This window comes from Chelonia mydas, chromosome 3 (assembly GCF_015237465.2).
Source record: "Chelonia mydas isolate rCheMyd1 chromosome 3, rCheMyd1.pri.v2, whole genome shotgun sequence".
Lineage (NCBI taxonomy): Eukaryota > Metazoa > Chordata > Testudines > Cheloniidae > Chelonia > Chelonia mydas.
Genome location: NC_057851.1, coordinates 106,342,251 through 106,356,976, shown reverse-complemented (window position 1 = coordinate 106,356,976; position 14,726 = coordinate 106,342,251). Strand labels below are relative to the sequence as shown.

Below are 14,726 nucleotides of genomic sequence, written 5' to 3'. Positions count from 1 at the left end.
TCCTTGAGGGGGCCATTTAGGAATCTCGGGCAAAAATTGGGGATTGGCCCTGCTTTGAGCAGGGGGTTGGACTAGATGACCTTCTGAGGTCCCTTCCAAACCTGATATTCTATGATTTCCTGAAATTTGGATCTAATGAGCTAATGCACCAGCTCCATAGTTTCATGGCTTGTTGATACAGAACATGCAGGATATATTGTCTTTCATGACCCAGACTGATTTCCACCGATGAAAGGTAGGAAATGAAAGCAGGCGTTCCTGACTTCCCTGAGTTCTAACAGATTGATGTGGAAATTGTTTTCCTGAGGTATCCATCTGTCCTGAGTCATGAGGTCATTGACATGAGCTCCCCATCCCAACAGTGATGTGTGTCTTGTCATAGTTACTCATGGAGCGGAGCGACAGAAATAAATGCCTTCACAGACACTGAGTTGATCTTTCCACCACTCACTCGGAGAGGAACTGTCATAGGCCTGTCCATGGAGCTTCTGTCTGTAGAATAGGTTGTTCTGAGCCAACCCAAGAAACAGCAGTTGAAGGTGTATATATCTTTCCCCCACCAGGGATTGTAACGTAGCCTTAGAGTCCTTTAGTGTGTACAAGGACTCATCCGTGGTCTCCAAGAAAAGCTTATGACCACTGAAGGGGAACAGTGTTCTAGTCTTCTTTCAGAAACCTTGAGAGTTGGAGTCATGACACCCTGCATGTAACTACAGCGGTGGAGATGGACCTTGCAGCAGCAGCAGCATGCAAGGATGCTTGAAGAGTGGCTCTGGCCAATAACTGATCCCCTGAAATGATGGACTGGATAACCCTAAACAAACTATTTTAGAAACTGTAAACAAGATAGCTAAGGCATGCTCAAGGTGAACATGTTAAGGCTCTGTCTCAGGCCAAGATGGTTGAGAAGGGCAGTTCATCTGTGCATCCCTATATAGCCGTGGCATTCAGCACAAAGACACAGAGCACATGCATGGGCTGAACAGACACTGCTAACAAAATCTCTGATCAAGGGTTCAAGAGGCGCATGCACACTGAAGTGGAGCACCTATAAGGACACTATGCGAAGAATTACCAATTATTTTAGTTAAATTTCACAGAAAACACCTCGCAGAAACAGCCTTAACTGAGAATCCCATGACTACTTACATCAGTAAGAAGATGCACAGTTGTGGAAATTAATGATGGTTAGTTACTGCAAGGGGACTTTTCACATTGCTTTTTGGGGTGTCCTTATAAAAAATAAGCTAATTTTTTTCATTTCTCAGCAATGATGTAATTAAAAAATCCAAATAAATATTATGAATTCAGAGGAAAGGCTGGCATACTTCCAAACCAGATTTTGATAAAGTAGGCCAACTACTGGGCCTGGACAAATTTATCATGTACTTTGAAAAATACTGAAGTTCATTATGAGTACACAAATGTTTATAATGCAGTAGTAGCAAAGTGTATCCATCTAATCTAACAACGCCTCTTCCATGCAAATGCTTATGTATATTGTAGGTTTCTTCAATACTGTACATTAGTTTTACAAAAGAAAAATCTGTCTATATTAGGACTATATATTGCCACCCCTTATCTGAGAGCCTTCCCTGTAAAATCAATAACAAGAGCAAAGTCCCTAGTGGATTTCATGGAGAAATGCAGCAACACAAGCCATGGTAGAGTCTATACCAAAAGGAGGCAGCCTATTTAGGTGTCAAAGACTGTGCAAAAAAACCTAGACTAATGCAAAAATAATCTACTGGAAACAGTTAGTAAATCAGCACTCACAGGTATACAATACTCCACCATTGGGTAATTTAATTTATGGCCCTTAGCTGTACGGCCAGAAAAGAAACAGCTCTGGCAGACATCATAGTTGAAATGTTTCAGGCTCCGGTACCTGTGGAGATATTAAGCAAAGTGATTAAGTCATTTACCGGAGCTTCCTAAATTTAAGTTCTATTATTTGCTTGCTATTAAATCTCATAAGGTAAATTAGCTTACTTTCTCTCTCTTTTGTGTTCTTAAAAAAGTGGAGAGGAAGTTGCTCTTTGAAATGGTGACAGCTCATTTGACTTGGATGCTCTGTAACAACAGCAGTGCAAGGGGGACACTGAATTTGTGAAGCTAAGCTTAGAAACCACCATGTTTATCTTTATAGATTAAATTGTGGGAGCATGGCTCATCTGCCTGATGTGGTTAAGTCACATCAGTTTCATAGCGAACAGCAGACCAGAGAGTGATGCTGCCAGCATCACGTCCAACTGCCTTTGATTGTCCTAACCCGATAGATCAGGTACCCATTTTGCAGCTGGATGAACTGGAGGTGGCCTTTCCATGTGAGATCAAGCAAGGTTTGAATCCACGATCTACCACTGAGCCACTGCATCTCTATAATACCGCCTGATATAAGACACATGTTTCAGCATACTGCTTCAGGATGTAGCCCCATGTCTGTGTATCTATGACATGACACCTCGGAACAGAAAACCTTGCAGAACATGAATTCATATGCGGGGAGTAGAGGTTGGCTCTGGGAGGTATAATGTGAAAAAACAGAGTTTATAATTCTACACTTTAAATCCACTTTTAAAACTCGTGGTTGCTTGAACACATTTTTACAAAAATGTGCCTCAGCAATCCTTCTGTGAACATCCTCAATTTACCACCTTCCTGTGCATGGTAGAAATCTTTCCCTGTGTAGCAGCACAGCACAGCACAGAAACAACAGTTAGTAGAGACAGAAAAACACAGCAGTATTGGAGGGTTAGATTTAGGATCTGTGTAGAGCAAGGGCTGATGCATAAACTGCACCACTCTAGAATACAGGAAGACACCTCTGACCCATAATTTCTCCCCCCCACCCCGTCTCCTTGCTTAAGGGGATCATATTTGCTATTGACCTATACTAGCAGCAAATTTCAGTGCCCCCCTCTACCCGATACCAATTCAGCTGCACTGCCCAGCAAATGTGGTGGTGAAGCTAAGGGTGCACAGCACACACTCACTCCTGTATGCCTAGACCTAAGATCCAGGTAGCCCATATAGAAGTGTAAGGGGGTTCTTACCCTTACACCTCTGGGCAGGTGTGCAGCCTGGCTCAGATCTAGCCCCAGTTAAAGAGAGCAAATAAAAACAACCCCTCTAAAATATGCAGCATGTATTTAAACTGCACTTGCACATATGCCCTGGTATGTCTTGATTTCAGCTATCAGAACCCAGCAGGAGCTGCTTATGAGTGAGCCAATTCAGGCTTGCTTTGTGTGGCTTTGGTCTACAGAAGCCATGATGTTTTGTTGGAGGGATTTAACATTGTTTTCTTTTTTACTTCTATCTCAATTCTCGGAAGACTTCCAGCCCCACAATTTGCCAGAAGTTAAGGCTGTAGCAGAAAGGTTGCCTTATCTTTTGGCCCAGGTCCCAAGAAATTAAAAGGAGTAGTGGAGCTGGAATCTGTGCTGTTATGATTTTAGGGTAGTGACTTCCAGTAGCTAAAGCAGATTTAACTAAAAATGCTGAGTTACTGTGTACCAACATGTGAGAAAAAAACAGAATTATCCTCTAAGGAACTTTATGCAGTAAAAACTAGAATGGCTGACAATGTGAGCACAAGGGCTCACCTTCTAGTTTACGTCTTATGTTCCTGAAAGGTCATGCTTCAGGGCTTTAGCCAAACACCTACATGGGTCGGGAAGGGATTCTCCCCTTACATTCCTTGTATTCTGGTGGGGAAAGGGTTTGCTCTCCTTCCTCTGAAGCATGGCTGGAGATGGGACATGGGATGGGGGTGGCCAGGGCTCTGAGGCGTCACTGAGCATCCCCTCTTTCAGATGCTTGACTGGCTGTTTATTGCTCTCATGCTCAAGGTCTCTCTGATTGCCATATGTGGGGTTGGGAAGGGATTTTCCCCCAGGTCAGACTGGCAGGGACCTTGGGGACTTTTTTGTCTTCCTCTGCAATGTGAGAGTGCAGGTCGCTTGTCAAGATTATCTGTGTACATTGCACTTAATCATTCCCCTGCCATTGCAAGGGGCTCAGGAATTGGTGCGCCTCAGTCCCTCCTATTCTCTCCCTGTGGCACATAACAGCCTAGTCTCCTTTGGCCTATAATACTTGCGTCTAATTTCAGTTGCTGGGTTTAGTGCTCAGGTGGTGTTGGTGGCCTGTGATATAAGAAGTCAGCCTAGGTGATCTGGTGGTTCCTTCTGGCCTTAAACTCTATGACTCTGACTCCACTCCCATGTGGGTGTCCAGGTCTTTGGGAGGGAGGGGCTCTTGCCCCTCCAGGGGAGTCTGAGCTTCCTCCCTCATATGAGGTGTGATATGGGGCCTTGCCCTTACCCCGCTGGGGTATCTGGTACTGCGCCTGGTATGTATGCAAATAATTCCCACTGGCTACCACCAGATTCAGATGAACAGAGGGAAGGTGGGGTAGGCAACCTTTGTTTTTTTATTATTAGCATTAGAATGGACTCCTATGGGGAGTGTGAAGGGGTTGTAAAAGAAGATGAATGGCTCGTACATTTCAGCAACTGTCAGGTTGGCAGAATAAAGGTATGTGTGGTAATGGGGCATACTGGGGCACTGCTGAAAGAGGGAGTGGCATTTCACGGCTTTCAGGCATTTGAATTTTGCTCAACTCAACGTTCATCAAGTGACCTTAATGCTGCATTAATGTAGTTTTTTTGTCTTTGAACAGTATATACTTTTCTTACAACTAACAGCTCAGAAAGACTAAAAGGCATTTGCTCTCAGGAAGACCAGTGAAGCCCAACAAATTTTGGGTTAATAGGCCAAGCCATTTTGGAGACATGATGTCCAAAAAAAATTAGGGATTTTTTCAGAAAGTCAACAACAGGGAATTTTAAAAGAACACTGCCTTATGCATCCTGGCCACAAAATTTAAAAGCCTCTACTCTGATTTTTTCCAAAGTTCCCAAGTGAAAAAATAAAGGTATACTGGGATGAGATGTGATGTGAAATTTATGAGGAATTGGTTTCTATTTTGGGAAAGTTGTGGGGGTGGTGCTGAAAACTGAGCTCATGAAGGGAATTTCAAACTTCAACTATTGAGCCACTACCTCATTTCAAACATTTTGATCTCATAGAGTAGTATAGGATAGTATATATATCTATAGTATAGTATAGTCATAGTATAACCTTTCCTAAAGCTGGACAGTTCTAAAACATGTCAGATAGATTTGAATCTGCAATCGAGTAATTGCTTTAGTCACCTTACAGAGATTTTAATCCTACTCGTTTTGGCAATATTTAATGAAGTGTTTTTTGTTTTGTGACGCATAAGAATGTGTTTGTGTATAATTTATAGATTTACTTTTAAGGTACACTGATGCAGCTGTTTATATGATTTATGCAGGATCCCACATAAAATATGGCCAGTTAAATCACTCTTTGCCATGATGTTATATAAACCTCTGGCTGTGTTGTATAAATTGCAAAAAAATAGCTATTTCCCTGCCATCTTCCTGCTCTCAGCTTCTGTCTGTCTGCCCTTTTGACTTTCTTTTCCATCTCTGTTTTTTTTGTCCGTGTTTTTCCCATAGAGGGAGTTCAGTAAGATTCCTGCATTTGGGCCCTTTATTGTTGCTCTTAAAAGGATAGAGGGAGAGGCAAAAAGAGGAGATTCTTTATCGTTCAAATGAGCACAAGAGTCACCTGTCCCACCAGACCTACTCTCAGAATGGGCTGAATTGTCTTGAAGGGGACTTGAGGGAGAGTTGTAAGAGGCAGAAGCTGCCTTCTGTAGCTCTTAAATGTCACAGGTTACTTTCATGCACACAACAGGGTGAAGGGGAAGTGATATGAACCTCCTAAACCTTGCTCTGCTCTTGTATGCTTTTATATGGGATCAGCATATGTATATTCAATAATTAGTTGTAACAGATTTCAAGTGTGGTCACCAGCCAATCCAAATCATAACATTTTTGGGACTAAGTTGGAGAATTTTCACTGTTTTTTTCTTTAAAAATTTCCCAGGCTTCTTTTGGACAGACATGGGAAGAGAGACCTAAGTTAGATTGTTTAGTGCTTTTGAAGAGAGATTGTACAGAAGACTTATCATAGCAACGTATTAATGCTCGAGCCAAAATGAAGAGAGATTGCAGCTTTAGGGTATTTTAATATTGGCTAGTGTCCATTACGTTGGCATGATTTGCTGGAGAGCATAATGCCAGACTCAGTGTAAAGTATAAACATGAACAAATATATATAAAACTTTCCAGCTGCTCAGTTCTATTTCTGATGTCTACAGAGTACATAAGCTTATTTATACTTCATTCACTGCCTATTTGCCTCCACTGATGCAAAGACACCTCTGTGACAGCATTTCTGGTACACTGGTCAATCACAGAGCCCTTTAGAGTCTATCAGCACCATCTGCAGGAGGTAGAAAAATAAACTAGCTTGGGGACACAGCAATGAAATCCAGATACTGAGCAGCCTGAGGAGAGCAAGAGGAACTTATTAGTCAGATGGGAGGGCAGTGGCAAAACAAAGAAGGGCAAGTAATTTGGCAGGAAGATATGATCTATTATATTATTAAGAAAAACCCATAACTAGGGCCCTACCAAATTCATGGTCCATTATGGTCAATTTCATGGCCATAGGATTTTAAAATTTGTAAATTTCACATTTTCAGATGTTTAAATCTGAAATTTCACAGTGTTGTAACCGAGGGGGGTCCCAACCCAAAAGGAGATGGGTGTGTGTGTCACAAACCTGTTGTAGGGGGGTCATGGGATTGCCACCCTCACTTCTGTGCTGTCTTCAGAGCTGGACAGAGTGGGAATGAGGGGGTGCAGAACTATCGGCAGGCAGGAGAGATTCCCTGCAGGGCTGCTCTTGGGTAAGAGCAAGTCCTGAACTGCCCCAGCCCTTTGCTGGGGCGCTCCCAGCAGCACAGGGAAGATACAATCAACTCTACAAGCCTCCTTCAGCTGCAGGAAACTCTGGGGCTCCTGCCCAGTCCCAGAGCATCCTGCAGCAGGTGGAGGCACCTGGAGGTGGGTCTAGTCTCCCCACCCCCCCGAGCAGCTGTGCAGGGGTATGGACAAGTCCTGTTGACTCCTGTCCCTCCCCAGCCCAGCCAGAGCTAGGAGGCCCCTTTGCTGGGGTGCTCCTAGGAACAAGGGGACATCAGATTTCATGGGGAAAAGCTTATTTCACAGCCCTGAAATTGGTAGGGCTCTACCCATAAAGCTCTGTACCAATTCCACTCTTCTTACCTAAAGCCAACAATTGGACATTCCTTGCAGATGTTGCACTTGGCCTGGTGTTTTGCTGTTTCTGCAGCTGCCACTCGGTGTAGAACTGGTAGCCATACCATAGACTGTGGCTCCAAACGCATCCAGTCTATAAACTGCTTTACGCTAATTTCCGGCTTATTGTGATTCTGGTGAAGGAAAACCAAAACACAACAACAATAAAAGCGTAAAACACAAGATTTTTTTTTTCATTACTCTATTTTAAAACCAAAAACCAACCCAGCTGTAGGCACTGCACAAAAAAAACCCAACAATATAATTATGAGAAATAAGACAGCCTTCATTAAATTTCAAGCAAAGAAACAAATAAGGTGAGCCTGTAAAAAAGGAGGAAAAAAGATGAAAAGGGTAATAAATATGGGGCTACCAGTGACCCATACTAAAAATTATCTTTGAAATAGAAGTTGTTAGAAGGAATTGGAAAGTCAAGGGAAAGAAAGATCTGCACTGACAGGCTATTTTTAGAAAAGGCACCCTTGCCTGCTGATGTAAGATGTGGCAACAGGCCACCTAAAAAGCATAAAGTATTTGAGTGTAATTACTCATTGTGGTGAGGCAAAAGGAAGTGATAACAATGTTGGCTATTTTTTAAAAAAAATCCTAAACATCGTAGAATTTAAATTAACATGTACACAAATCTAATATAAATAATAATTTAAAGTAAATCTATATGCAACCACATTATTATCACACTTGTTCCACGGCAAGCAAACATGTTTGTGCAGTTTGAATATGCTGAAACCAGTGGAGAAACCTTGATAAAATGGAAATATATTAATCATATTTTATGATCATAAGGACATATGCTGTTGTTCTGAGTTCCTGGCAAGATAAATAAGACACAGCCTAAAAAACATCAATGGTAAGCAATAATGCATGACCAAAAGCGACTCCAAGATTCTTAACCTACTCATTGCCCAAATGAATCCCTCCCAGTAAGTGGTAACACCAAGGAAGACAGTAATAATGAGCTCTACCCATCAGCAAGACAATTGTTTTCACATAACTAAGGACACCATAGCTCTGACACATCCAGCTGAAAATATCATCCAAGCACTCCTCTAGAGCAGAGGCTTAACTGGCAGGGTCCACCTGACAAGAGAGATGTAACTCTATCGTCAATAACATGATGATACCCTAGTGTGTGTTTAAAGATTATCTTGCCAGGAGGCATTATGCATACACTGAATATCACGGGATATGAGATTGATCCTTGAGGGACAGCACATCAAATCCCTTATTGGTGACACACAAAAAGTCTGTCACCAACAATTGAATCCTCTCTTCTAGATAGGACTTGAACCACTTCAGGCCAGGACCAGAAACACGAGCAATATCTCATATTTACTGAAGCAGTAGTATGAAAGCTTAGGAGAGATCCAGAGGGGCCAACCTGCAAACTGACCTTGATCTTAATCCAGCAGATTACTCTAATCTAATCTAATTCATAGATTCCAAAGCCAGAAGGGATCATTGCTATCGTCTAGTCTGACCTGTATAACATAGGTGATAGAACCTCCCCAAAATAATTCCTAATAAACATGGTCTTAATTCCAAAGGAAGACCAGAACCCAGATTGGAAACTACCACTTATCTCTTATAAAAACAGTTTATACCACTCATTCTTTCTGAGCTCCGAACTAACAACAAGGGAATAAAGCACAGAGATCACTGAAAAAAATCCCAGATGCTGCAATAAGGAAAGGTAAAAGAAGAGATGTTGCCCCTCTTCCACGGAAGTCTTCTAACATTCTCTTTTGTAGGATTTAACAAAGTCACAATACTATTAAATGTCTGACATTTCACTTATAGAGATTAATTTATATACATAGTGACTTTTTAATCCCTATCTGATTCTTAGCATTGCTCAAAGACAGCCACATTCACAAAAATAATAAATGCAACCAACATAATTATCACTACAAAACAGCTAGAGCCTTGGGCATCCTTTACAAATTCAAAATTTGGTTGTGTTCCATTAGAACGTCTTCTCTTTCCTCCTATCTTCCCTAAAAAGACAGACATCCCCTGCAGTCTAATCAACAGCCTGCATACAGCTGAACTGCAGTCCTGTACTATGATCTGTCTGTTGCATAAAGACTCCAGACATATAAATGACTATGTTGCAAACATTGTGAAATTGCCAGCTCCTTTGTAAAAGAACTAACACTAAGTCATCTCCTGATGTGTAGGATCAAAATTACTAACATCACTCCCCTGAACGGCTGAGATGAAGCCTTGTTCCAACAGAAGAAAGTGGCTTGTTCCCACAATATAAGGCTGCCCAGAAAATGTAACGCAGGGTAAGTAACTGCTACTATCAGTTTTAACAGGGCTGAAAGCTGCCAAGACTGCCATAAGCCTAAGGGTTTTAAGATACTTTCAGATGCACTCAGAATAATTTCTTTTCCTGCACTGATATGTCATTCACTGGAATTACCTTTTAACAATATCCTCAGCTTCTTATTTTCCAGAGCATGCAGGTCTCTGAATAAAACTTAACTGATGCATTATGTTTTTAAACACCCACCTGTTTATTTTGTATATGCCTTTTAAAAGTGGAGATCAGGAGCATACTGTGAGAGGAAGGATTGTCCATTGGTCAGAGCACTAACTTAGGACTTGGGAAACAGTTCAATTCCCTTCTCTGCCACAGACTGTGTGATTCTGGGTGCGTGACTAAGCTTCTCTATGCCTCAATTCCCCATCTGTAAAACCGGGATAATAGTACTTCCCTACCTCTTCAGGGTGGTGTGAGGATAAATACATGAAAGACTGAAGTGCTTTGAGATCTACTGATGAAAATTGCTATATAAGAGGTATTATTATTTTTTTCAGTATGACCATTATCCAAATACAACACCAGTCAATAATTTGACTCATTTTACATACAACCCACAAAGAGAAAACAAAAACCTTTTAAAGAAATTTCAGATGTCTTGGATGGTTTTGACACGACAAATCCTGCAACTTGGCAGGGGGTTAGACTAGTTGACCCTTACGATCTCTTCTAACTCTGTTCTATGATTTGTGTGAAAGACAGACAGAGAAGAGTCATGGTTACCACCTTAAAACAGGTTTTAAACGTTTTATCACTATGGACTGGGCATACTCTGTCTTTTTTCTTTACTACAAGAACAATAAAACAATCCTTACATAATAGTTTTGCCATTAATGGGAGCTATAGGTGTCACTGAAAATCACACCCGTTATTGAAGTATGTAAATGTGGATTCAGCTGTCTGCCTTTACAAATCCAAGTTTAAAAATTTTGACCTATAGCTGAATTACTTTAGAGTGAATAAAAATGTGTAAAATTATTTTTTCACATCTGTAATATGTATTTCTTAATATAGCTCTAATGCATAATTGTTTTTTAGGGTGATCCAGTCTATAGCTTGAAACCATTTACATATTTTAACTCTTGATCTGCCTTCTGTTGGTCTTCCATGAAAGAGCTGCATTTAATACTCATTCTAATTACATATTTGGATATACTGTGTGCCTTTTATTATTTTTACACTTTACTATGAAGAGACTGTCTGCTAATGCCACAGTTGATTTTGACCTAAATAAAGTTTCTGAATATATAAGGAGGTACAAAACAAAAAGATACAGCTGACGCATTTCATACATAAAGAAAGGGTATTGATCTTACCTGCTGGAAGCAGCTACGAACACTGGGTTCAATATTACTGCCACCAAAAGCTGCTACTTCTCCAAGCTGCCGGGGGATCTGGATGGCATCATGAAGCAGAAGGCCAAGCTGCCTCTGGTCACACATTTCTGTAGGCCCTGCCACTTCCTTAAAGAGATCTGCAATACAGACAATAGTCAATGGCTCATATGGGAAAGTCATTTTAGTCTCAGTCCGGTCTTTTTTCTTTTTCTAATTTATTTGTCAGCATTTCAGCTCTATGGGTTTTATAATATTTCCTATTCCAAATGTAACTACAATGGGTTTGATTCTCCCACGGCTTACAACCGTCTTATCTTAGTGTTAATCAATTAACTTCAATAGTGTTTTTCCTGATTTACACTGATGTAAATGAGGATAGAATCAGACCCAGTAAGTGTAGTTTATGCTGCTTATTTTAATATTCTTTACAACAAGAAGAGGAATAAGCACTACCGTATCGTAGCTCCCGATTTACAATCAATTAACTATCTGATAAAAATGTGGGAAATACCACAAAACAAAATAATATAGGATTAAAATAAGACATTATATTATATTTATTTTTGCAACACTTATAAAGTTTTCTGTGTTATCACAAGAATGATAACTGACAACATTTTATGCTAAAACTTGAGCTATCAGTAGATAGGAATGGGATAGAAGAAAATTTGCATCTGAACTGAGAGATATCAGACATGGTACATAGAAAAGTTGAAAGGTTTGAGAATCAGCCAAGCGGTCACTGATCTGTCTACAGCTACTTATGCTACACCCCTGGATAATCATATCCTTCCACGCACTTTCCCTTCGCTGGTCCCTCCTTTCCTGCAGCACATGTCAACCCCTGGGGCATAACTAGAAGTATTGGGATGATATTAAGAAAAGAAAAATTGAGGCTGAAAAAGATCAGGAATACAGTTCCTGATAATGAGACCTATTGGACATTGGAATAGTTTTTCAAGGAAAATGTTGGAAGCCACTTGAATCATTTAAAATCAGGCAAGACAAGCTTTGTAGAATAGTTTGTAGGCAACAATTTTGCACTGACTACTGAATATGGATTAGATGCAAATCAAACAGGTCTCTTTGGGGGGAAGGGATAACTCAGTGGTTTGAGCTTTGGCCTGCTAAACTCAGGGTTGTGAGTTCAATCCTTGAGGGGGCCATTTAGGGATCTGGGGCAAAAACATTGGGGATTGGTCCTGCTTTGAGCAGGGGGTTGGACTAGATGACCTCCTGAGGTCCCTTCCAACCCTGATATTCTATGGTTCTATGAATCTTCCGTTTCTCACTTATATAAAATCCAACCACTCAGGAGATAATTGCATTAGTTGCATTAGTTTCTACCTAAATGATCAGCAACTAAATAGTTAAAAGGGTGGCCATTTATACTATTATTAAAAACTTTAGCTGTTGAGATTAATGGAGCAATGAAAAAATCTAAGCTGTTTTTCCAGGGTGCTGACTGGAGTCTCAGGAAGACAGTAGTGCAGCAATTCATATTCACGCGAAAGGTTTTTTTGACAGCTAAGAAGTCAAAGGGTTAAATCCTGGACCTCGTGAAGTCAATGGAGATTTTGCCTCCTCTGTTCCAAAATGAGGTCTTTCATACTTTTTAATTAAAGAATCTATTTGTACAGTTTTCCATATATTGCACCTCTTATCATAACATACGTGTTGTTTAAGAATGAGTACAGTTAAAAAACCCATCTGACTATATTTCTGATGGAGAAGCAGGCAGAATCTGTAAGTGTAAGCACTTTGCATAAAAATTGGGCACAGATGTTTTTTGGTATGGTGGTTGGGGGTCGTAAGAGGAATTTCACAAAAGGGACATCTGGGTTATCAACTGCATTTTGGCAATTTTGACGTATTTCTTGCTGGTTTTGGCACCCTCGTCATAGGCTTTCAGAGTCCTGGCCAGTTTTCTAGGGAACAGGAGTTGGAGTCATTTTTGTAGCAACTACGGATCACCTTTGCAGAGCTGATGGGAGGACAGAGCTACCCCTCTGAAGTATTTCTGCTGGTCTCTGTGCATACTAAAAGTTGATGCAAAGGCAGGCACAAGGACTCGGCAGTCACTGTGACTGGGAGAAAGGTGGAATAGCACATCTTCTCAAGTCCTAACCCTTCCATTGATGATGGGGGTAAAAAGATGAGTTAAGAGGGGGTAGGGGGAGAGAAAGGTGATCAGTTGATGGTGATCTAGGTAGGAGGTTTTTTGTTTTTGTTTTGCAAAAGGGATTTGTTTAAATCATTCACAATCCCTCCCTGTGAATTACTAACCCAGAGAGACTGATTGTGCTGGGGCCAAGTGCAGAGAGAAGTTGGGGGCACCCAGCACCAGCAGCTTGACTGTGTTCTGCAGAGGAAAGGAACCTCCTGAATCAAGAATACAATAAGCCAAAGCTCTAGCACTTTCTGACCAACTGACTTCAACTAGCCTAGAAACAGGAACCCTGGCAGGTGAAGAGGCTGGCGGTGGCTCTGATACTGAGGGGGAGCGGCAGGGGACAACATGTTGATAGTAGCTCTGATGGGAACACGCGGTGTCTGTTACTTTAGTAGCGGAACCCATCAATCACGCACTGAGGATTCCACAACCCATAGACTCCAAGAAATCGTCTATAAGTTGAAACCAGTAAGTAGTTTAAATTGAGGGGGAAAAAAAAGAAAGAAAAAAAAAAAGGTTCCCCTTCATCAAGATGGGCAGGACAAGTGCGATGGGGGAGCTGCGAGCTTAGACATATTAGAGGTATGGGGGACCCTAATCTAATACTCCCAAATTCCTGAGAATGCACACACAGTGTTCTGATAAATACAATTCTGTGTCATTCAGATTCATAGATATTTAGGTCAGAAGGGACCATTATAATAATCTAGTCTGACCTCCTGCACAACGCAGGCCACAGAATTTCACCCACCAACTCCTGCGAAAAACCTCTCTCCTATGTCTGAGCTATTGAAGTCCTCAAATTCTGGTTTAAAGACTTCAAGAGAATCCTCCAGCGAGTGACCCGGGCCCCATGCTACAGAGGAAGGCGAAAAACCTCCAGGGCCTCTTCCAATCTGCCCTGGAGGAAAATTCCTTCCCAACCCCAGATATGGGGATCAGCTGAACCCTGAGCATATGGGCAAGATTCACCAGCCAGATACTACAGAAAATTCTTTCCCCATCTAACATCCCATCACAGGCCATTAGGCCTATTTACCATGAATATTTAATTACCAAAACCATGTTATCCCATCATACCATCTCCTCCATAATCTTATCGAGTTTAATCTGAAAGCAAGACAGATCTTTTGCCCCCACAGCTTCCCTTGGATCTTGCTTATTGGAAGAAGAGTCTTTGAAGAAATATGACCACAGGTTGGTAACTACAATGCACACTAGGCAGTGCAGGAAAGTTTGTTCCATAATTACAACGAAATATGACCTTAATTAGAAGCATAAACAGAGAAAAAATGTATTTAAGACTAATTTCATTTGTTCATGCTGATTGTCTCAGAAATGGGGTCTATTTTCCCCACCTAAAAATAAAATGCAGTGCTAGCAGTTCCAATCCTTACAAAGGATGAGAGGCCATGGGGTTGATTCTCCCACAGTTGAACTGGAAAGTCAATTTTCCAGGGTCTTGTACATTTCTTGAAAATTGAGTTACTCAACCAAAAGTAGAGATCTTTCAATGAACAGTCTTCCTCGTGGCATCCCAAATCCTTCAAGTCCTGAGTCCTGGATGGCATCGTCCCAAAAGCCAAGGAAACAGTAAATTTGAG

At 41.2% G+C, this 14,726-nt stretch overlaps 1 protein-coding gene across 5 annotated transcripts in view; it reads right to left on the bottom strand.

The window, feature by feature from the left end:
• UTRN (utrophin) overlaps positions 1-14,726 on the bottom strand; it is a 594,587-nt gene that overhangs the window by 74,094 nt on the left and 505,767 nt on the right. For all 5 annotated transcript variants that reach the window (XM_037894924.2, XM_043543078.1, XM_007056268.4 and 2 more), the window contains 3 exons: positions 10,929-11,086; positions 7,233-7,399; positions 1,777-1,888 (listed from right to left, as the gene is read on the bottom strand). In XM_037894924.2, the coding sequence (XP_037750852.1) occupies positions 1,777-1,888; positions 7,233-7,399; positions 10,929-11,086 (437 nt within the window). The remainder of the gene's footprint in view (positions 1-1,776; positions 1,889-7,232; positions 7,400-10,928; positions 11,087-14,726) is intronic.